The sequence below is a fragment of the Maniola jurtina genome, chromosome 9 (assembly GCF_905333055.1).
Source record: "Maniola jurtina chromosome 9, ilManJurt1.1, whole genome shotgun sequence".
NCBI classification, from domain to species: Eukaryota; Metazoa; Arthropoda; class Insecta; order Lepidoptera; family Nymphalidae; genus Maniola; species Maniola jurtina.
Genome location: NC_060037.1, coordinates 6906789 through 6927467, shown reverse-complemented (window position 1 = coordinate 6927467; position 20679 = coordinate 6906789). Strand labels below are relative to the sequence as shown.

The 20679-nt window shown below is 35.6% G+C and overlaps 3 protein-coding genes across 4 annotated transcripts; 1 reads left to right on the top strand and 2 right to left on the bottom strand.

Moving 5' to 3' along the window:
- Positions 1-19717, top strand: LOC123868378 (leukocyte receptor cluster member 8 homolog). Of its 2 annotated transcripts, none has more exons than XM_045910872.1 (5): positions 1-1407; positions 1744-2272; positions 2662-2866; positions 3258-3564; positions 19707-19717. In XM_045910872.1, the coding sequence occupies exons 1-4, from the start codon at positions 347-349 to the stop codon at positions 3518-3520; spliced, it is 2058 nt and encodes a 685-aa protein (XP_045766828.1). In that variant the 5' UTR covers positions 1-346; the 3' UTR covers positions 3521-3564; positions 19707-19717. The 2 variants fall into 2 exon arrangements, with proteins under 2 accessions (XP_045766828.1, XP_045766827.1); XM_045910871.1 differs by lacking the exon at positions 19707-19717 and adding an exon at positions 5270-5924 and having other exon boundaries at positions 3258-3465.
- LOC123868381 (uncharacterized protein C16orf52 homolog A) lies at positions 6645-9537 on the bottom strand. The gene is made up of 3 exons (XM_045910876.1): positions 9125-9537; positions 8603-8815; positions 6645-7776 (listed from the first exon to the last, which is right to left on the bottom strand). The coding sequence occupies exons 1-3, from the start codon at positions 9225-9227 to the stop codon at positions 7589-7591; spliced, it is 504 nt and encodes a 167-aa protein (XP_045766832.1). The 5' UTR covers positions 9228-9537; the 3' UTR covers positions 6645-7588.
- Positions 10656-17165, bottom strand: LOC123868379 (opsin-2-like). The gene is made up of 8 exons (XM_045910873.1): positions 17014-17165; positions 15958-16143; positions 15394-15603; positions 14580-14716; positions 13800-13965; positions 13198-13384; positions 12251-12333; positions 10656-11057 (listed from the first exon to the last, which is right to left on the bottom strand). The coding sequence occupies exons 1-8, from the start codon at positions 17085-17087 to the stop codon at positions 10952-10954; spliced, it is 1149 nt and encodes a 382-aa protein (XP_045766829.1). The 5' UTR covers positions 17088-17165; the 3' UTR covers positions 10656-10951.
- Positions 19718-20679: the final 962 nt, after the last annotated feature.

Below are 20679 nucleotides of genomic sequence, written 5' to 3'. Positions count from 1 at the left end.
GAAAAAAAAGAACAAAGAGTGAAAAAATCTGTGAAGTGAAATAAATTCAGTGGACTGTTCTCGAGCCTACTGCTTCTTGTAAAAGTGAAAATATTTTAAACCGCGTGAGTATTTCATGTGATTGTGCTGAGAAAAGACTATTAATTGTGTTTAAGTTTATTGTACTAGAATAGAACTGGTTTGTTAATAAAAGAATTCAGGTAATGAATTAGGTAAAGCAAACGTTGTGGCAAGTCGCCATTTTGTTTAAAACGTATTCTTTTTTGGAGCATCTACAATCATAAGATTCTACAATACTATCTAAGATATCTACAATAGATTAAGATTCTTTAAAAGTTCTTGCACCATGACAGAAAATTCTTCTAAAGAACCACCAATACAAACTTTGAGTGGCATGCCACCGAATACCAACCCATGGATGTACGGTGTCTATCACCAATACAATGGGTATCACGGTGGCATGTTCCCGCAGTTTTATAATCAGCAGTACTTCAACCAAATGGGTAATAATGGAGCATATCAAAATGACAACCAACAATATCAAAATAAGGACGCGAAACCAGGTTTCGGTCATCCTCAATTTTCCAAACCCCCTCCACCTCTGCTAGGAATGTCTCCATTCGACGCGAGCCGCCCGTTTAACAATCAGTCTCCCATTAGATTTAATCTTGCCGGCAATAGAAAGTCTGCTCCTCTTCCTCCAAATGAAAATCCTCTTTTGGCGAATAACAACAATAATAATGGTAAGAAAAAACGAAAAAAGGGAAATCAGGCAACTAATGAGGCAGGGACTGTTTTGATGCCTCCGTTGCCAGACCATCCACCACCGCTGCCTCCGTGTCCTCCACCAGATCTTCCCAAACCACCCCCTCCTCCACTCGATGTTCCTTTACCTCCCCCCATAGCAACTGAGGATATTCCTGAACCGCCAGAGGAGCCCAAGTGCGAGAATAATGAGAAAGAATTAGAGAATGTTGTTCCAAATGACAACTCTTCAAATTTCTTTAATTCTTCATCAATGCAAAACTCAGCAGGTACCTGGCCAGATAGCTTGGAAAGGTATATAAAAAGATGTTATGAGAAATGCCGAACACATATTGACCGTGACCAAATTGATATATGTCTAAAGGGTCGTATTACAGCTGCCGCTAACAAAGATGAGATCTGGACAAGGAATTGGGATGATGAGCCAATACCTAGTGTACATAGTGAGAGAAATAATTTATCAGTGAAACCTGTTCGGGGTACATTGTCATTGTACCAAAAGTGTGAAGCTGTAGAGTTAAACAAGAACAAGTCATTGAGTAGTAGAAACTTTAATACCCACAAAAGCTCACCTCAGAGAAGAAGGAAAGCACATTCCAGGAGTCGGTCTAAGTCTAAAAGTCCACCAAGAAAAAGGCACAGGTATTTTTTTCAATTCAAATTTGCTTTTTTTTTTTTAATTTATAATATTCAAGTACACATACATTTTAACAATACATATTACTATTCAATTCTTGTCTTAATGGGTCTCAATTGTACAAATTATGTCTCTAGTGACACATGTTAATTTTTATTGTCATCAACCGATAGCAGTCCATTGCTGGACTCTTGTAGAGACTTCCATATGTGATGATCTTGCACCACTTGAATCCAGCTGCTCTCTGTGACTCGTTTGATGTTGTCTTTCCCCATAATTCTTTTGTGGTTATGTTAAAAATAAAGATAGTATGTATAATATAAATTTAAATCTTGTCACAGCACATCGTCTGCATCTAGTGATGAGATTGAAGAGAAAAAAAGTTTTAAGAACAAAGGCCGCCAGAAGGTTAAGGACAGACTTTCTCTGGACCAGAAAAAACCAGAGAAATATCAGAAAAATATCAAAAAGAAGGCATTTAACCAATTTAATGTTGAAGACTTGCAAGGAAATGCTGAAAAATTACAGAAAAGAGCACAAAGATTTGGTAATGCAAATGTTCCCACCATAGCTAGCTCGTTACAGGCTAACCGACCTAGTGAAGTTTATAAAAGGCTGGAACCCTGTCCTAAAAGACCAATTATTCAGACTACAGAAGGGGATTATGAACTTAACAACATGCATATAGTAGGAACATGTACCGACATTGAAAAGTCCTTCTTAAGGTTGACAAAGGCACCCGAAGCATGTGAGGTTCGCCCAGTCACAGTGCTGCGGAATTCTCTGAGAAATGTAAAAGAGCGATGGATAAATAGGCAAGATTATAGATATGCATGTGATCAACTGAAATCAATACGGCAAGATCTAACAGTAAGATTACCTTTTTTTTTATTCTGATACTAGTTAGCATTTGACTGCAGGTGAGAACCTGGTGGTAAGTGGTGATGCAGTCTAAGATGGTAGCAAGTTAACTTGGAAGGGGTATGGAAATTTCATTGAACCCATACCCCAATCGGTTTCTATGTGGCATCATGACATTTTATATTTGACCTCTGTAATATGGGTACAATTTGCCTGAAATAAAAAAATATTTATTTATTTTATATTTATAAAAGACTGGGATATTCTACTTATAACACCACAGGTTTCACTACTGCTAGGAAAGTTGAAATTATAATTAATTCTTTATTTGATGATGTTTTGCAATTTCTTATTTTTGCAATTTATTTGTTTTTGATAAATTGTATTTGGTTTAAAAGGTTCAAGGAATAAGGGACAATTTTACGGTAGAAGTATATGAAACACATGCCAGAATAGCCTTAGAGAAAGGTGATCATGAAGAATTCAACCAATGTCAAACGCAACTTAAAATGCTTTACAGTGAACTTCCAGATTGCAGGGCTAATGAAGCAGAATTTAAGGCATATAGGATTCTGTACTATATATTTACAAATAATACTTTGGGTATGTATATAATTATAAAAATACAGCTGATGCCAGCGACATTGTTAGTGTGAATTTAGCTTATCAAAAATCCTGTGGGAACTCTTTGATTTTCTGTGATAAAAAGTAGCCTATGCCACTCTCCAGGTCTTTAACTATACCCATGCAAAAAATCATGTCGATCCGTTGCGACGTTATTGAAGGACAAACCAACACACACAGGATTTTTAAAAACCTAAATCCACACAGACAAAGTCGCAGGCATCCTAGTATTTAATCATCTGATATTTTTGTGATGATTGAAAAATCAGCCCTTGTGAAGTGATAAAATTTTATTCAAAGGCACATTTTCTTTTTAATTGTCTGTGAACTATCTTGATTAATTGATTAATTGATACTATCTTTTTTGCAGATCTTACTACAATTTTCCAATTCCTGTCCAAAGAGGATAGAGAAAATGAATGTATCAAGCATGCATTGAATACAAGATGTGCATGGGCCACAGGCAACTTGCACAAATTTTTCACACTGTATAAAACAGCTCCAATGATGGCATCATACCTCATAGATTGGTTTGTGGACAGGGAGCGGAAAAATTACCTGAAATTCATCATAAAGTCGTATGTTTTACTGCTCTTTTTTACGTTTAATTTTATTTTGGTGTTTTTAAGGTAATCTCTAACACTTTGATTGAAGCCTCAATAGACTAATGCATGTTAGTATTCAAGTCATTAGTTACTTGTTGAATTGTACAAAACCTTTATTTGAAGGCTCTTAAAAAAATTTTTAGCTAATCACAAAAAAATTAAGAGATCATGAAGATTTGAATACAACTTACATCTTTATGATCATTATTTGAGTTTTTTTATTGATGGGTTTATATTTTGAAATATCAACTAGCAATGATGTGGCATTAGCCATTAGAGGTATGGGTTTATAAAACTGCCTTACTGCTTCCAAGTTAGCCTGCTTCCCTCTGACATCATGCTCATTGATAGGTTTGATTGCAGTCAAGGGCTAACTTGTCATTAACAAAAAAGCTGGTCAAATGTAGAGCATCTAAGGTTTTCATACATTAATTTTTTGGTTAAACCAACATTGCATAACTAAGCAGCTTTGTAAAGTTTTATTGTTGATCAATTATAATAATTATTTAAATTTTTCCTTTTAAAAACTTCATATTGTTGTGATATTTTTTTTCGACATTTGTTTTGGCTTACATAAAATTAAATGAATAATATTTTATGCAAATTGAAGTCCAAGTGAATGGCAAAGAGCTATAGAGAAGCAACAACAACCCTTTTATAATTGATTCCCCATTTAAATACTTTAATCTATACTAATAAATAAAATTGGAGTGTCTGTCTGTAATTTCGAAATAACTACCTCATATTAAGCTCATATGGTTATTTGAACGATACCATAACTGAATCACACGTTTTTAAAATTTTTGTCTGTCTGTCTGTCTGTCTGTCTGTCTGTCTGTTTGAAAAGACTAATCTTTGGAACGGCTGAACCGATTTTGACGGGACTTTCACAGGCAAGTAGAGGATTGACCAGGGCGTAAAATAGGCTACTTTTTTAACCGACTTTCAAAAAGGGAGTTGTGTTTTTCTACCTATGTACACCGAAATCTCCGAGATTTCTGAACCGATTTGCGTCATTTCTTTTTTAATCGATAGAGGAACTTTGCGACATTGTTTCATAAAAAATTTGGAGTCCAACTCCTCAATCCTGATGCTGCAGGGGATCTGACCAATCCACGCGGGCGAAGCTGCGGGCATTAGCTAGTTTGAAATAAAGTTGAGCACTCAAATCGATAGCATTAGTAATTAGTAATTAGGTAATTACTGAAATAAACAACTGGAACAGACGGACACGTGGACAATAGTCACACCATAAGGGTTATAAAACGGAAGCATTACAGGATCACTTGTGTGTCTGTCCGATTTGGGAGGTATAGAGATAGCTTTCATCCTGGAGATGGACATATGAAGAGTTTTTACGCGATTTGTGAAGGCCGCTTAACCTATTTTGATGAGATTTGATGCAGAGATAGCTGTTATCCCAAAGATAGACATGTAAAGAGTTCCCATGCGATTTGTAAAGCCCATCCGCTTAACCTTGAGAAAGGTAGACATAGCTTGCATCCTAAAAACGGACATAGACTACTTTTTATATAGTTAAACAGAGTTCCTACACGACTTTAACCCATGAGACGGGTCTGTCCGCGAAATTCAAATTTAATTTGGTTTTTCGCAATTTGTAAACTAATATGACAACGAAGGCTTATGGCATTCTAATTGCGCCAATGGCAGTATCATCCTCACAGGTTTTATTTATTTCTACTTATTTTTTTGGTTTCACCAATGCCCAACCTTATGTGGTTGGTGTTGTTTTATTAACCTTGTATTATATGTGCAGCTACAGGCCGAGTGTTCCCGTGGACTTCATTGTTCGTGAGCTGGCGTTTGAATCAACTTCTAAATGTTTTGAGTTTTTAAACCAATTTCCTGTCTCGTATACTGGCAGTGATCAGAATCATATTGATTGCAAGGCCAGCCTCTCAGTATGCCAGAACAACATCTAACATACCACTTATGCATTTGTGCATAGCCGTCCTGTTAAAATGAAATATATTTTATGTGTCATAATGTAATGGCGCAGTGGCAGGGTCAACAGTTGGGCAGAGCTTCGGCAGTCGCTATCATGGCCAATATCGTTATTCACCTTCGTTTTATTAGGCACAGGCGGCGACACAATAATTCTTACAATATTCAGCTGACAAGTTTGGAATTTGTGGCAGTTTTAGCAAGAATCTTGATTTTATGAAGAAAAAACGCTTCATGTTTGGCGTGGCTACAGAGTACAGAATTTGGAGATTTTAGTGCATAGACGTTTCAGCAGTGCTAAAGACTTACAGGAAGAAAGCAAATAGTGTTTATCAATAAGTGGATATCAAATCGTTGATGTTGTGTAAATAATGATTTTGTTCTATATGTTCATAGTAAAATTAATAATTATTAAATTTGTACATAGTGTTATATGATCATGAAGTCAATACATGATTTTTTCATAAGATTTGTTTCATTTGTGGTACAAAAGGTTGGACCTTAGTACTGTTTATGATTTATGATGTGGCTAATTCTGTATGTAGTGCTGCATACAGAATTAGCCACATAAATACATTATAGTTAGAATCCGTAAAGGGTTGTGCAAAGAATGCGTTTCTATTGCCGCTATAACAACAAATAATAATTTCAAAATGTCTGCTATGAAAATTAAAGTGTTATTTTTGTGCGATTATACGGAACCGTCACGTTCGTGCGACTCGCCCTTGAGCGATTTTTTGGGTCCGTATTGGGTCACTCTGTCTGTCAAAACCTGTCTAGGAAATCAATACCTATAGATACTACTCGTTGACCTAGGATCATGAAATTGGGCAGGTAGTAAGTCTTTTAGCACAAGTAAAGGGAAAATCCGAAAACTGAATTTGTGGTTACTGTCTGTCAATTTGGAGAATCAAAACCTATAGGGTACTTTCCGTTGACCTAGGATCATGAAATTGGGTTGGTAGTAACGTCAAATAGCACAAGTAAAGGAAAAAATGTGAAACTGAATTTCTGGTTACATTGCAAATAAAGATTTGTGTGTTGGGTGTATCGGATTTCGTGGCTTAGTCTGTACATGGCACTAGGAGCTCCATACATCGAACGCGGTGCGTGGTTTTCATTGCAACAGGCGCCACCGACGACTCCTCTTGTCTCATGTCTCATAGGCATTCAAAAAAAAAAAACACTTTATTTTTTTAACATTTATTTAGCCCAACGAAAATTGTACGTCTATGATTTAGCCTGAGATTCTGACAAGTTCAATTCTTAAGATAACAAAAATTGGCATTCATTAATACTAAGTAACCATCACCTAGGTCAGTATAATAAATTATTATCTATACCTACTAATATATTAAGATTTGTTTGTTTGTACCTAATTGAACTCTAAAACTACTGAATCGATTTTAATATTTTTTTCACCATTAGAAAACTGATTTATCCATAACTTGTTATATATTTTGTATATAGCATATACATACCTATAGTTGTATCAAATTTCACCTGAGCGAATCAACTAGTCCATACTAATAAATGCGAAAGTGTGTCTGTCTGTCTGCTACGTTTTCACGGGTTGGGGTAGATCCCGGGGAAGGACATAGGCTAATTTTTATTCCGGAAAATTGAAGAGTTCCTAAAGGATGAGAAGGAGTTAATTCTTACTGTTCTTATTATCATACTCTAGCTGATGCCCGCGACTTCATCCGCGTGGACTTACGTTTTTCTAAATACCGCGGGAACTCTGATTTTCCAGGATATAAAGTAGCCTATGTGTTAATCCAGGGTATAATCTATCTCCATTCCAAATTCCAGCCAAATCCGTCCAGTATTTTTTGCGTAATTGAGTAACAAACATCCACACTTTCACATTTATAATATTTTTAGGATTAGGATAGTACCTCCATGGATTCATCACATATGTAAAATAACCTGTCAAACATACACATTAAAACATAGTGATTGCTGAACAGATAATCTTTGATTCACATGTTTAATGTTTTTTGGTGTAAACTCACAGATATACTTGTATATACAGTTTGATTTATCTCAAAAAATAAATAAAAAAATAAATAGGTACTTTCATTTTTTCTTAACAATTAAAGTCAGTTTTACATAAAATATGGAATGGTTTTTAGAAATGTGGTAGGCAAACTTTTCCAGCAAAAAGTTCTGATATCACAGTAATCCACAGAGAGAGAACAAATAATATATACGAAATTCCAACTTGGTGGCTGTTTGGCAGTTGATACGGTTGACCTCCAATCTCATCTACGTGGAATCCCATAGGGAATATCACAGCAGCAAGGCAGAACACAACCACTGGAATAAAATTAATAGATTCAACATGTATATATGAGTAAATAGTGTACTTATATCAATTTTATCATTCTTAATAATAAACTAAATACAGAAGGCAGCAAATATGATGTCTGCGACCTTGTCCAGGTGAACTTAGGTTTTTGAAAATCTCATAGGAACTTTGATTTTCTAGGACAAAAGGTAGCCAATGTCTGTCCCTGGGATGCAAGTAATCTCTGTACCATACTTCATCAAAATCAGTTGAATGGATAGGGTGTGAAAAGCTAGCAGACAGACATTGGAGACCCCCACTTTTTTGAAGTAACATCCATCAGGTCAATTTTTTTTTTTTATAAAATGTAGCCTATGTCACCTGGACCTTTACAATGAATCAATTCATACCTCCATACCATAGTTGTTTAGGCGCTACAGTGGAACACACAGAATCTGGATACAAACATACATACATAGACTGCTAAAATCATAACCCTTCTTTTTGGCTTTGCCGCAGCCGGGTAGCAAAAGATTTTCCACTGGATTTTTAAAATGCCTAAATCATCCACTCAGAAAGTAGCAGGTGTTGTCTAGTTTTATATATTACTAGCTGACGCCCGCGACTTCGTCCGCGTGGATTTAGGTTTTTCAAAATCCCGTGGGAACTCTGATTTTCCGGGATAAAAAGTAGCCTATGTGCTAATCCAAAATATTATCTATCTCCATTCTGAATTTCAGCCAAATCCATCCAGTGGTTTTTGCGTGAAGGAGTAACAAACATACACATACACACACACACACACACACATACAAACTTTCGCCTTTATAATATTAGTGTGATTTGAATGCATACTTGCTGCAAATCCAACCCAGCGTGCATAAGGTATCACATTTCTGTCAAAATGACTTGAGGCAAGTAGAATGACTGTTGTCGTTATGCAAATGCATCCCATGAATATACATATTAAGGCCAACAGCCATTCAGGTTGCAGATCTGGAGTGAAGCAAACTTGGGGACGGTTGTACAGTGTCATACAAGACCACATCAATCCAAGACGAGTATCACCTACAAGACAAATAGATATATTTTTATTGGTAGCAGTTTCCCAGTTAATAATAGACAAGACACACTTTTGATTAAAAATGAGTGCTTATGCTTTCAGACAAAAGTTAGCCTATTTAATATGGACCATATTTAATACAGTTGTCAGTTTTGTTTTTTTAGAGAATAATGATGATTGCAAATTGAATGAATTAAAAGTAATCTCAAATTAGTTCTCACATCATCACATGATTGCAAAAGTAATTCTTTGCCCTTGTAAATGTTTAGCAAGAACTATGTAAATAATTACACCTAATTAGTCTTCTATCTTACCACCAACATCTGTGATTATCCAATCTGGCATTGCCAGACTTACTATTGCAAAAACATCAGCAGCCATGAAAAGTGTTCCAGAAATCACTGTAAGTTTATCCATTTTGATGAATGAAAGTCTCAATCTCAATCAACTCCTCACAAACGGGAAGTTTTTTTTTGTCTTTTTACATGTTATTATTGATACTTTAGTTTATAGTACATTTAGCACATGATTGTTATAAATATTCCTATTTACAAAAACTATTCTGTTATTATGAATTTATATAGGTAATTGTTTTGTCTTTGGGAACTGGAACCGAACCCGGGTACTCGAACAGGGAATGGCACAGATCACTAGATTTATAGATGGGAAATGGAAAAACTTGGAAAGAACGTAGTGTTTACATACTCTTTGCTTGGAAAGTGGAAATTGACACTGACAGTTCGTGGACATGACAAATGACACTTGACATTACTCTGTGCTTGACACTACCAGTGCTACCATTTGCGGAAGATTTCTGCCATTTGGGCAGATTCGATATCTAACTCTGGCAGAATAGGCTGACGATTTAAAAAACAACCGGCCAAGTGCGAGTCAGACTCGCGCACCGAGGGTTCCGTACTTGGGTATTTTCCGACATTTTGCACGATAAACCAAAAACTATTATGCTTAAAAATGCATAAAAATCAGTTTTAGAATGTACAAGTAAAGCTCTTTCATATGATACCCCACTTGGTATAGTTATCTTACTTTGAAAATTAAAACACATTTTAATTAATTTTTTGTGATGTAACCACAAATTCATGGTTTTCAGATTTATTCCTTTACTTGTGCTATAAGACCTAACTACCTACCTACCTGCCAAATTTCATGATTCCTAGGTCAACGGGAAGTTATATAGGTTTATAACCTACATATAGGTTTCTTGACATACACGACGGACGGACGAACAGACAGACAGACAGAGAGCCAACAAAGTGATCCTATAAGGGTTCCGTTTTTCCTTTTGAGGTACGGAACCCTGAAAACTGGTCAAATACGAGTCAGACTCGCGCACCGAGGGTTCCGTACTCGAGTATTTTTTTCGACATTTTGCACGATAAACCAAAAACTATTTTGCATAAAAATAAATAAAAATTTAAAATTTACAGGTAAAGTCCTTTCATATGATAGATACCCCACTTGGCACAGTTACCTTACTTCGAAAATTGAAACACATTTTTTTTTGTGATGTACCTAACGACAAATTCACGGTTTTCGGATTTTTTGGCTTTATTTTTGCATCTTAAAACTGTGTTTGTGCTATAAGACCTACCTACCTGCCAAACATGATTCTAAGTCAATGAGAAGTACCTTGTAGGTTTTCTTGACAGACACGACAGACGGACAGACGGACAGACAGACAGACAGATAGATAGACAGACAACAAAGTGATCCTATAAGGGTTCCGTTTTTCCTTTTGTGTTACGGAACCTTGCCATGTAAGTACGTGCGTAACGTAATGGTATGGTAATAATGAGAACAATCAAAAATGACAAACACAATATGTTCACGAGATTTTCTTTATTTAATCTTGCTTGTTTCAGTTATATGTAGTTACTACTTACTAATTACAACATTGTAATAATATTTTATTTCAAAATCCGTTAGCGTAGCCATTTTCGTCAGTAGGTAAACAATTGTTTTCTCATTTTGAGCTTAATTATAGTTAAATATACAGTAAAAAAGTTACTTCTGTGTCATTTTTTTTTGTATTTTTTTAAGTTGCTTCGAGCTTTAGTCATATTATCGTGAAACACCTAGTCCATTGGTTCGCCAAGTTCTGTCTTCATAGCCGGTTAGGATTACGCGGTGGGAGCCGAAGAATTGGCCGTATTAGTAGTTCCTGTAGAAGCATTGTCATCTGGCTCATTGATTTGGAGCCAGGGCATACGTTTCTGAAGTTCTTGTCTAAAAATGGATAGAAAATGGATGAATTAGATTATTATTGTACAAATATACAGTGTATCTTAGGCCAGGTGTCCTATAACTTCCGCAATTTCATGCAGATATCAGCTTTGTGCACACTCGCACCAAGTCAACTTTAGAAGTTGGTATTTTAAACTGAAAAGTTGGAGAAATTGGCATTGACATCCATAATATTAGCCACTTCTGCAAGAAACTAGCTAGCACAGTACTATTATATTACATATTCTGTGCTAGCACGTACACTAGTCCTTTGTTATATTAGGTATTTACTATTTGGAACGTCCGGGTTCGATGTCCGGCTGGGCAAATTAGGGAATTTCAATTTGTTTTGATTTAATTTAATTTGATTTGATTTAGTTTAGTTTGATTTAGCTTAAGGTTCCACCCTACCGTTAAAGTTGCATTGCATCCGGCTACTATATATCTTTCCAATAGGAATCGAAAGATTTTTTATTCAAGAAACTTTTACAAGTTTCTACTCTAGAATCATCTAAATTTAAATAGATACAAATATATAAATTAATAAAAATATTATTTATTCAATTAAACTACATATTAAAAGTACTTTTGAATCGTCAGAAACCAATCAATATAGTTATTAGGGTTATGGGTTTTACTAAAGAGGATGCGTCAGCCTCCTGTTCGGGGATCCGAGATTTGATCTTGTGCACGCACCTTATTTTTTTGGAGTTACATGCGTTTTAAGTGATTAAATGCCTATCAGTTGCTTTAACGGTGAAGGAATACATCGTGAAGAAACCTGCATGCGTGAGAGTTCTCCATAAGTTTTCAAAGATCTGTGAAGTCTTGTACCAAGCGTGGCTAGCGTGGTAGGGCCATACCATTCTCAGTCCGAGAGGAGATCAGTGAATCAGTGATGAGTTGATCACTTAAACTGCCATACTTTGTAAATAGCTGCATTGGAAGTATATTAGAAAGTTTTTTGACATTAATCCTACATTTTTCTTAGGGTGCATCAAGACCTCGGACTGCATCTTGACTTACCGACAGGTATAACTAAGATCGTACCTATCTAGTCAAGCGATGCCATTGAGAGAAAGTGCAAACAAAAGAAATGGTACATAATTATGTCTACTATCTATAATTATACTAATTAATATCAGATTATACTCGTAGGTCATAGAATCAATATTTAGGATAATAATAATACTGACCTATACTTAGGATGGCTGATTGCGTAAACCCACGGGTCGATGCAGGCTACAGCCTTGCACGTAACCGCGGGAATCATTGTTACCTGAAAGACAGCGTGAATTTTTTTAAGCCTGTTATTTACGGCTTCTCAAGAAAGATGGGCAGTCGTCATTTACCTATTTTGAGGGTTCACCCTTAGGATCACTTCGTTGTCTGTCTGTCTGTCTGTCTGTCCGTCCGTCGTGTCTGTCAAGAAACCTATAGGGTATTTCCCGTTGACCTAGAATCATGAAATTTGGCAAGTAGGTCTTATAGCACAAGTACAGGAATAAATCTGAAAACCGCGAATTTGTGGTTACATCATAAAAAAATAATTAAAACGTTTCAAATCAATTTTCGAAGTAAGATAACTATACCAAGTGGGGTATCATATGAAAGGGCTTTACCTGTACATTCTAAAACAGATTTTTATTTATTTTTATGTTTTTTATTTATTTTTATGTTTTTGATTTATCGTGCAAAATGTTTGAAAAATACCCGAGTACGCAACCCTCAGTACGCGAGTCTGACTCGCACTTAGCCGGTTTTTTTATTTTACTACTTGCCCGCAATTTCAATCGTGTGGATTTGTTGAAAATCCCGCGGAAACTTCGTTTCCCTGGGGTAAAATGTACTAGCAGTATCTTTATACCTCAAACGTAAAAGGGAAGGAATAGAAAAAATCATGTTTGACAACAATTGAAATGTCTGTCTGTGATTTCGAGAAACTTAAGCTGTGGATGGTGTAGTTGATTAGTTAGGTACATAATATGTATTTACTAATATTTTACGATAGATTTAAGTTATAGTTTTAATATATCATATGTAATTGTTTATTGTCCGAAATAAATAAAATATTACAGTAGTCTATGTTCTACACCTAACTATAACCAGCCTTATAATTCAAGTCTACTTAAGGGTAACTTACACCCGGTGTCAGTAAGGCCTGGTCGCCGAAAGCCCCTATCAGCGACATAACGCCGTAGGGCGTCCATGAAGCTACGTAGAGGAAACACACCGTAAGTGCCGCCTTCGCTATTCTAATTTCAGCCGACTCTGCTGACGCGTTTTGATTTGATCGTAGAGATTCTACGTTCATTTTTTTTGCTTGTTCTCTGAAAATATTTTATAGAAGTGTAAATTAAAAGTTTATAACACCCCCGACAAGTGAAGGTTACAGTAACTAGAAAAGAGCTTATAACTTTCAAACGGCTGAACCGATTTTCTTGGATTATGGCTAAGAACACTCTCGATCAAGCCACCTTTCAAACAAAAAAAAACTAAATTAAAATCGGTTAATTAGTTTAGGAGCTACGATGCCACAGACAGATAGACAGATACACACGTCAAACTTATAACACCCCTCTTTTTGGGTCGGGGGTTAATTTAATAAGTTTTTTTTTTTTAAGTTAATCAATGTTACTTTAATTTGATTAATGCTCTACTTTAATATTATAAAGGGACGACATTAGCTAGTAGATTAGGAATATACGTTAACATAACGTTAGATTATTTATTTATTTATTATACCTCAATGCTGCTTCATGCGCAAATACTTGTTTGACAATGCCGCTGTAGAAATATAGTATGAAGGACATAGGGAAAACATAGCTGCAGACGAATATACACGCTACAAACAATTTGGTGTCAAATGTGTTTGTAAGGTAGTCGAAGGTGCAGGATGTTAAGTAACCCTCTGAAAAGAAAATTAAGCCATTTAATTACAACTTTATTATCAAATATGCAGCACTTTGAATCGCCATACTTATTATTCATACTATAAAAAATATTATAAAGTGTGTCTGTCTGTCTGTCTGCTACCTTTTCACGGCCCAACAGTTTAACCGATTCTGACGAAATTTAGTACAGGGTTAGCTTATATCCCGGGGACGGACATAGGCTACTTTTATCCCGGAAAATCAAAGAGTTCCCACGGGATTCCTAAAGACCCATCCGCTTAACCGATTTGTATGAAAATTGGTACCGAGGTAGCTTGCGTCTCTGTAATTGACATAGGCAGCTTTTTATCCCGGAAAATCAAACAGTACCCATGGGATCTTTAAAAACCTGAATCCACGCGGACGAAGTCGCGGGCATCCTTTAGTTTATTATAAGTTAAAAAAACACCTTTGCCAATGCACCTTTGTTACATTAGGACTACAGGGCCTTAGTTGAAGTTGCAGCCACAGGGAGTGTTAACAAAATTGGTAAGGAATATATTTACGAGTAGGTACATACCTAGGTAAAAATTTACTTTTTTAAGAGGCGAATAACGGGACGTACCTACCTATTCATCTTATAAGATCTTACCTGGTACAAACCGACCCCAAATTTGGAACAGTGGTAGTAAGGACCAAGGCGTAGCATAAATCCATATACAAGCTATCATCAGCAAAGCTTTACCACGCGACAGCCGCCCGTCTAGTGGCCGTGTTATCGTCGAATGTCTGAAAAATAAAAGAACTTTAAAATTGAATATTCGTATAAGGTAAAGGTTAACAAAGGTAGAAAACCTTCGCTTATTTCTTATAAATTACGTATTTATTTTATGGATAGTTAAACAACCTATTTTGGAACTTAATTATGTACCTAGGCAGTTAACTAAGTAACAATCTCGAGCGGAGCTTTGGCGCAATATAATAAATAATTAAAGCATGAATTTCTTTTACGCACTGGAACCCTTTATCTATATTCCAAGGTGAATGTTTTATAAACAAGTGTAAATTAAAAATTTACACCCCCGACAAGTGAAGGTTACAGTAACTAGAAAAAAGCTGATAACTTTCAAACGGCTGAACCGATTTTCTTATATGATAGTTAAGAACACTCTCGATCAAGCCACCTTTCAAACAAAAAAACCTAAATTAAAATCGGTTCATTCGTTTAGGCGCTACGATGCCACAGACAGATACACAGATACACACGTCAAACTTATAGCACCTCTCTTTTTGGGTCGGGGGTTAAAAATTAAAATCTTTAACTATTCGAAAATAAATATCTAATCCACTTCACTTTGGCCGTTTCTGCCACGGCTTTTATGAGTTTTTGTGCTTTTAGTACCTAAGTCTGTAACAGTGTACATACATATTGTTTATATGATGATGTATCAAAACGTTTAATTTACCTGTCATAAGCAATGCAAGCGTTAGTCATACCAGCACCAATGCCGCTATATGAGCCCATGACGGCAAATATCTGGCAGCCGAGAACGCCCGTGGCGAAACCTCGGTTGGCGCTGTTGTAGATGAAAATTGGAGCTTTCGCCATCATTATAAAATCCAATATTGCTAAGTTTAGGATTAGGAGGTTGCTTGACGTCCTTAGACATTTTGTCCTGTGGATTATAGAAAATCTGTTGTTAGTCTTTTAAATAAATAAATAATAAATTAATAGAACATATTTCAAAATAACTTCAATTAATGTGAATTACTACTGCATGGTTCCTATACCAGCTGAAACGTTGCAGCAGCGATTCACTAACAGCGGTTGAGTCTGCTGGCTATCATGCTCACAGAGATGCACATGACTGCAAAGAACCAGTCTATTCTGGCGCCCGAAAACATCACTTATGCTTTACATAAACGGGGTAGTCCCATATAAGCCATTATTAGGTATATTGTAATCCAAATCAAGTACTTTGGTACCAAAACTTTTGACTGTTATTTAAACTATAGTATAGTAAACTTACGTAGCAAATATAAATATGACGAGTCCATTTCCGATCAAGGCCGCGGCGGTAAAAAAGCAGTAAAGTAGTGCGAGAGCTGTGTGTGCGCTGGCGGGGGGTGCCGTGTACGACATCCAGTGCTCTGGTATAGCCGCCAGGTCCTCGCCTTCTAGGCCTTCAACTAACATTTTTGTGCCGTCGACCGATCTAAAATATACCGTATGTATTTAGGAACGGATGCATACATGTTAGTAAGGACATTTACAATTTTTAAGCTTTCGCCTTCGGTAAAAAATTTATCTAGAGTGCTAGAGTTCAAAACCGAATTGGAATTAAGTTTCGGCCTTAAACTAGAAATTAAGGTATTCTGTGGATGGATCGAAAACTCGCCAGGCAGAAGTTGAAGGTTGTTGGATGGAATCATGCGTTACTTTCCGAAAGTCCACTATACACAAGAAACAAAAGGCTTAATTCGCTATAATCTGCCAAAACCAATAAATCCGTTTGATACAGCATGCGATATTGTACCGTTCACTCTTTCATTATGAAATATAAACCAAGCAAGAAATTCGTATCACCACATAACATTACACAAAAATCTTTGGAAACACCTCGACGCACATTTTCACTCCTATACCAACTTTGATTCTACTAAATTTGCAACAGAATTGTGAGTGATTATATTGAATTAAGCTTGCAGTTCCTTGTGATTTGGCTCTGGACTCAGTGCTCTCGGCATTCCTGAGGATTGCTTCCAATCGCAATGAGCCAGCATTTAGACTTTGGACTATAACAGGTAAATGAAATTATTCTCAACAGTTTCTGGCACCTTTTGTAGGAATGTGTGTGAACTTAACTGCCTCATTCCCACAGCTTATCTCAATTTTTCGTGATATACATAAAGATAAAAGGGATCCTGAAAGAATCCCTGTCCTGCTACGCATCGTTCTTATTGTCTATAGTAGGTATAGGTAACTATATGTACCTATATCTTGTTGGAGAGGTATGTGTATGGTTTGCAACTGCTGGTTTCTAAAAATAATTAGGATTTAGTTTTAAATAATAGATAATACGTACCTTAAAGGCGCAAAGTAGGCACCGTAGGTGTTAAAATTTTGGGTTTCGTTGTCCATGTTGAGTGTGGGGATCATCTTGTGAGCAGTCCTCGGCAGTTTGCGCGGCCTACCACAGACTGACTGCTGGCTACCCCGCAAGCTGCTTTTGTTTTATATCAACAATACCTTAACAAGATTCCCAGGATTATCTATATCCGCACGACCATGATAGGATTAGTCGTGATTTCACTGACATAGTTCTGTGCTGATTTGTGTGTGATAAGCAAATAATGGTTACGGGCGTCAGAATTATAGGAAACCCTACTAATGAAATTATCTGTTTTGTTGGTTTCTTGAAACTTAATTTAATTTAAACTTTACTTCGTTCATTTATAAAAAAAAGTACCTACATATTTCATAAATCTAGAAAAGATCAACGAAAGCAAATCTATAGAACGTATGAAAGATAAACGATCCCACCAAAACATTTCATGTAAAGATTGCCAAGACTCACAAGTTCATAATGTTTTCACTGTTAAAAAGTTATGAGATCTCTAGTAGAGCCAATCCCCTAGCTGAGCTTAGATTTGTGCTGGCCATGGGAGCTATCCCAAGTCCAAAGTATATAGCTTTTAAATGCTCTTGACTATATCACATTTATAACAATAAATAACAAATAACTCCACTTACAAGCTCTGATTCTACAAACCCTACATCTTGGTTAAAAAAGTACGGCTTGGCCGTTTACAGTTCGTGGATTTTTTACAAGAGCATGCGGCAGATTGTCTGAGATAAGAGAGATCTTGGTTATAAAATGTGACTAATTTACTAAACCATATAATATTATGTGCAACTTGTTATATCATAACATATTGCATGGTTATAGACAAAATTTGGCTGTACCCTTTTTGTTGTTGTAACATCTCCACTGTTTACCCATATTCGCTATAAAGAAATTTGATTCGATTCGATTTGATTTGAAAATGAGAATATGCAAGGAATAAATGCATGCTAAGAGACAAAACAAAAACTAAATAAGTTCATCATCAACAACTTTAATAGACATCACAACAACCACTTGGATCATGTATCTACACTATGTTAAATTTGTCATTTTTTACAAATTACACATAATAAAACCCTTCAAGTAAGTTTAATTATTGATTAAGTACAAACCGTACGTTTCCGTCGATACAAAACATTAAGAATATATAAAGTTACTACACAAATTGGCGGTTCAGTCAGAGGGAGACTAGACATAAATTTTGACATCCATTTCGCTATATTAATTTTCATTTTTATTAATAAATTTTCATAAATTAATTTACAAATAAAATATATTCTACATGTTGTAACTTGTATACAAGCGGCGTTACATTGCGGAAGTCCATGATACATGCTATTTTTGTGAGCAACGAAAAATATCTAGTTAGGGTTCCGTACCTCAAAAGGAAAAACGGGAAACCCTTATAGGATCACTTTGTTGTCTGTCCGTCCGTCGTGTCTGTCAAGAAACCTATGGGGTACTTCCCGTTGACCTAGAATCATGAAATTTGGTAGGTAGGTGGCAGGTTTGGTAGGTTGGCCTTATAGCACAAGTACAGGAATAAATCCGAAAACCGCGAATTTGTTGTTTCATTAAAAAAAAATTAAAATGTGTTTCAATTCTCAAAATAAGGTAACTATACCAAGTGGGGTATCATATAAAAGGGCTTTACCTGTACATCCTAAAACAGATTTTTATTTATTTTTATGTACAATAGTTTTTGATTTATCGTGCAAAATGTTGAAAAAATACCCGAGCACGGAACCCTTAGTGCACAAGTCTGACTCGCACTTGGCCGGTTTTTTTTGTTATAATCCGCCAAAGCAGACAAATTATACTCGTATGTATGGGTACACCGTGCAGCATGCGATGTACACCGACCGCCCTCCCACCGCTACGTTTTCTTTTGAGGGCGGATAGCAAGCTGTATCTTCCTTGTACCATACAAATTTGTCTATATTGGCGGATTTTAACAAAAACTAGATATTTTTCGTTGCTCACATTTACTAATATGATAAATGCGAAAGTGTGTTTGTTTGTTGGTTAATGGTTTGCGTTTCAATCGCCGCAACAGAGCTACGGATTTAAAGGTTTTTTACATGAGTATAGTTGAGGACTTGAAAAGTGACACAGGCCACTTTTTATCCCTCCAAAAATACACTTTCGGTAAGTTATTTTTATCAAAAATTTATATCACCGAATATTAATAAATTAAACATTGCGTCAAAAAGTATCATGATTATGGGTGACAGAAACTTAGTTAACAGGGCTCTCTCTCCGTCACTTACTCCATACAATCGTAGTTCCAATTTCATTTGAATATTAAGCAACCAAAGTCCATGAAATTTGCAGACATAATCTAGAAACTAATATCTGTGCCTGTGGTGTTTTAGATTTTTATAAAAATATGTAGTTTTAAAATTACAGGGGCTCAAAGATTTGTATGTGAATTTTTAATACCGCGTAACTTTGAAACCGAATATTTTAATAGAAATCTGGAAAACCACAGGCATAGATATTAGTTTCTAGAATATGTCTGCAAAATTTCATGGACTTTGGTTGCATAATATTAAAATGAAATTGGAACTACCGTTTGTATGGAGCGAGTGACGGAGAGACTCCTCTTAAGTATGTATACTTTATTTGAGCCACACGATCGAACGTAGCAGTTTTGTATATAATATGTACCTACTTAGTTATATATTATATTTAATTAAGAAGATTATAACTAAACATAGCCATGAGTAGGTCCATCATAGGTACTTAGGTAATTTTGTACGTTTTAACGACCTTCATAGTGAAATAGAGAGGAAATAACGTTGCAAATAATTTTAAATGTGACAAGTCCTTCTTTGTTATGAATTTAATTATCTACATAATATGAGTAAATAGTCTCTGATTCTGACTGCTAGATTAGATGAAATCTTATTTGTAGTACTTACATGAAGTGCTTCACCTGTTTTAGATCAAATTATTTACTATTGAGTATTCGGTATTTTTTATTTTAATTCTTGAATAGGTAGTTTTTATTCCACCCGTCCTAATTGAAATATCTTTAGAAAATCGCCCTGTATTTCTTATGTTATCGATAAGTCCAAAAGAATATCACGTAAAAGTGGATTCACACTTGTGAGCTGAGTGGCTTATGAATGAGTCACTCAGCTCACAAGTGTGAATCCTACACGCAGGTAGGGATGATATTATAAGTAAATAATACTATATAAGTAAATAATCTCGCTCTGGCGGGCCCCAGTGCCTCTGCGAAAAGTTAATTATTTTAGAAACTAGGCGAGCATTTTATTGTTTCATCAGCTTTTCACTCTCGTAGAATTTTAATACATTTTGCAAAATAGTGTTATTATAAATACGTAACAAAAATATAAACTTAGGTATCCCATATTTTAATATAGACGCAAATAATCGCAATAGCGTCTTATCTATTCCTTCATTAGCTACAATTAGATCAAAGTCATAAACGCCAGTAATAATTAAAATAATTAATTTGTGTATTTCGTTAAATGTAGTTATGCACTCGTAATAGTAGCTTTGTGCTTTTTATTCCTTAGTTAATATTCTTCACAGGGAAAATATTATATAGTGTCCATATTAGATACTACATATTATTATTAGATAAGTATAAAT

What these genes read in the sequence shown, in the direction of transcription:
- LOC123868378 (XM_045910871.1), top strand. Translation starts at nt 347, where the DNA reads ATGACAGAAAATTCTTCTAAAGAACCACCAATACAAACTTTGAGTGGC. An exon ending in CAATACGGCAAGATCTAACA is followed by an intron (nt 2,273 to 2,661) that starts GTAAGATTACCT and finishes TTGGTTTAAAAG; the next exon opens with GTTCAAGGAATAAGGGACAA. An exon ending in ATTTACAAATAATACTTTGG is followed by an intron (nt 2,867 to 3,257) that starts GTATGTATATAA and finishes TCTTTTTTGCAG; the next exon opens with ATCTTACTACAATTTTCCAA.
- LOC123868379 (XM_045910873.1), bottom strand. Translation starts at nt 17,087, where the DNA reads ATGATCCCCACACTCAACATGGACAACGAAACCCAAAATTTTAACACC. An exon ending in AGGCCTTACTGACACCGGGT is followed by an intron (nt 12,334 to 13,197) that starts GTAAGTTACCCT and finishes GCTGTCTTTCAG; the next exon opens with GTAACAATGATTCCCGCGGT. An exon ending in ATCAGCCATCCTAAGTATAG is followed by an intron (nt 11,058 to 12,250) that starts GTCAGTATTATT and finishes ATCCATTTTTAG; the next exon opens with ACAAGAACTTCAGAAACGTA.
- LOC123868381 (XM_045910876.1), bottom strand. Translation starts at nt 9,227, where the DNA reads ATGGATAAACTTACAGTGATTTCTGGAACACTTTTCATGGCTGCTGAT. An exon ending in GATAATCACAGATGTTGGTG is followed by an intron (nt 8,816 to 9,124) that starts GTAAGATAGAAG and finishes TTTGTCTTGTAG; the next exon opens with GTGATACTCGTCTTGGATTG. An exon ending in CTGGGTTGGATTTGCAGCAA is followed by an intron (nt 7,777 to 8,602) that starts GTATGCATTCAA and finishes ATTTTATTCCAG; the next exon opens with TGGTTGTGTTCTGCCTTGCT.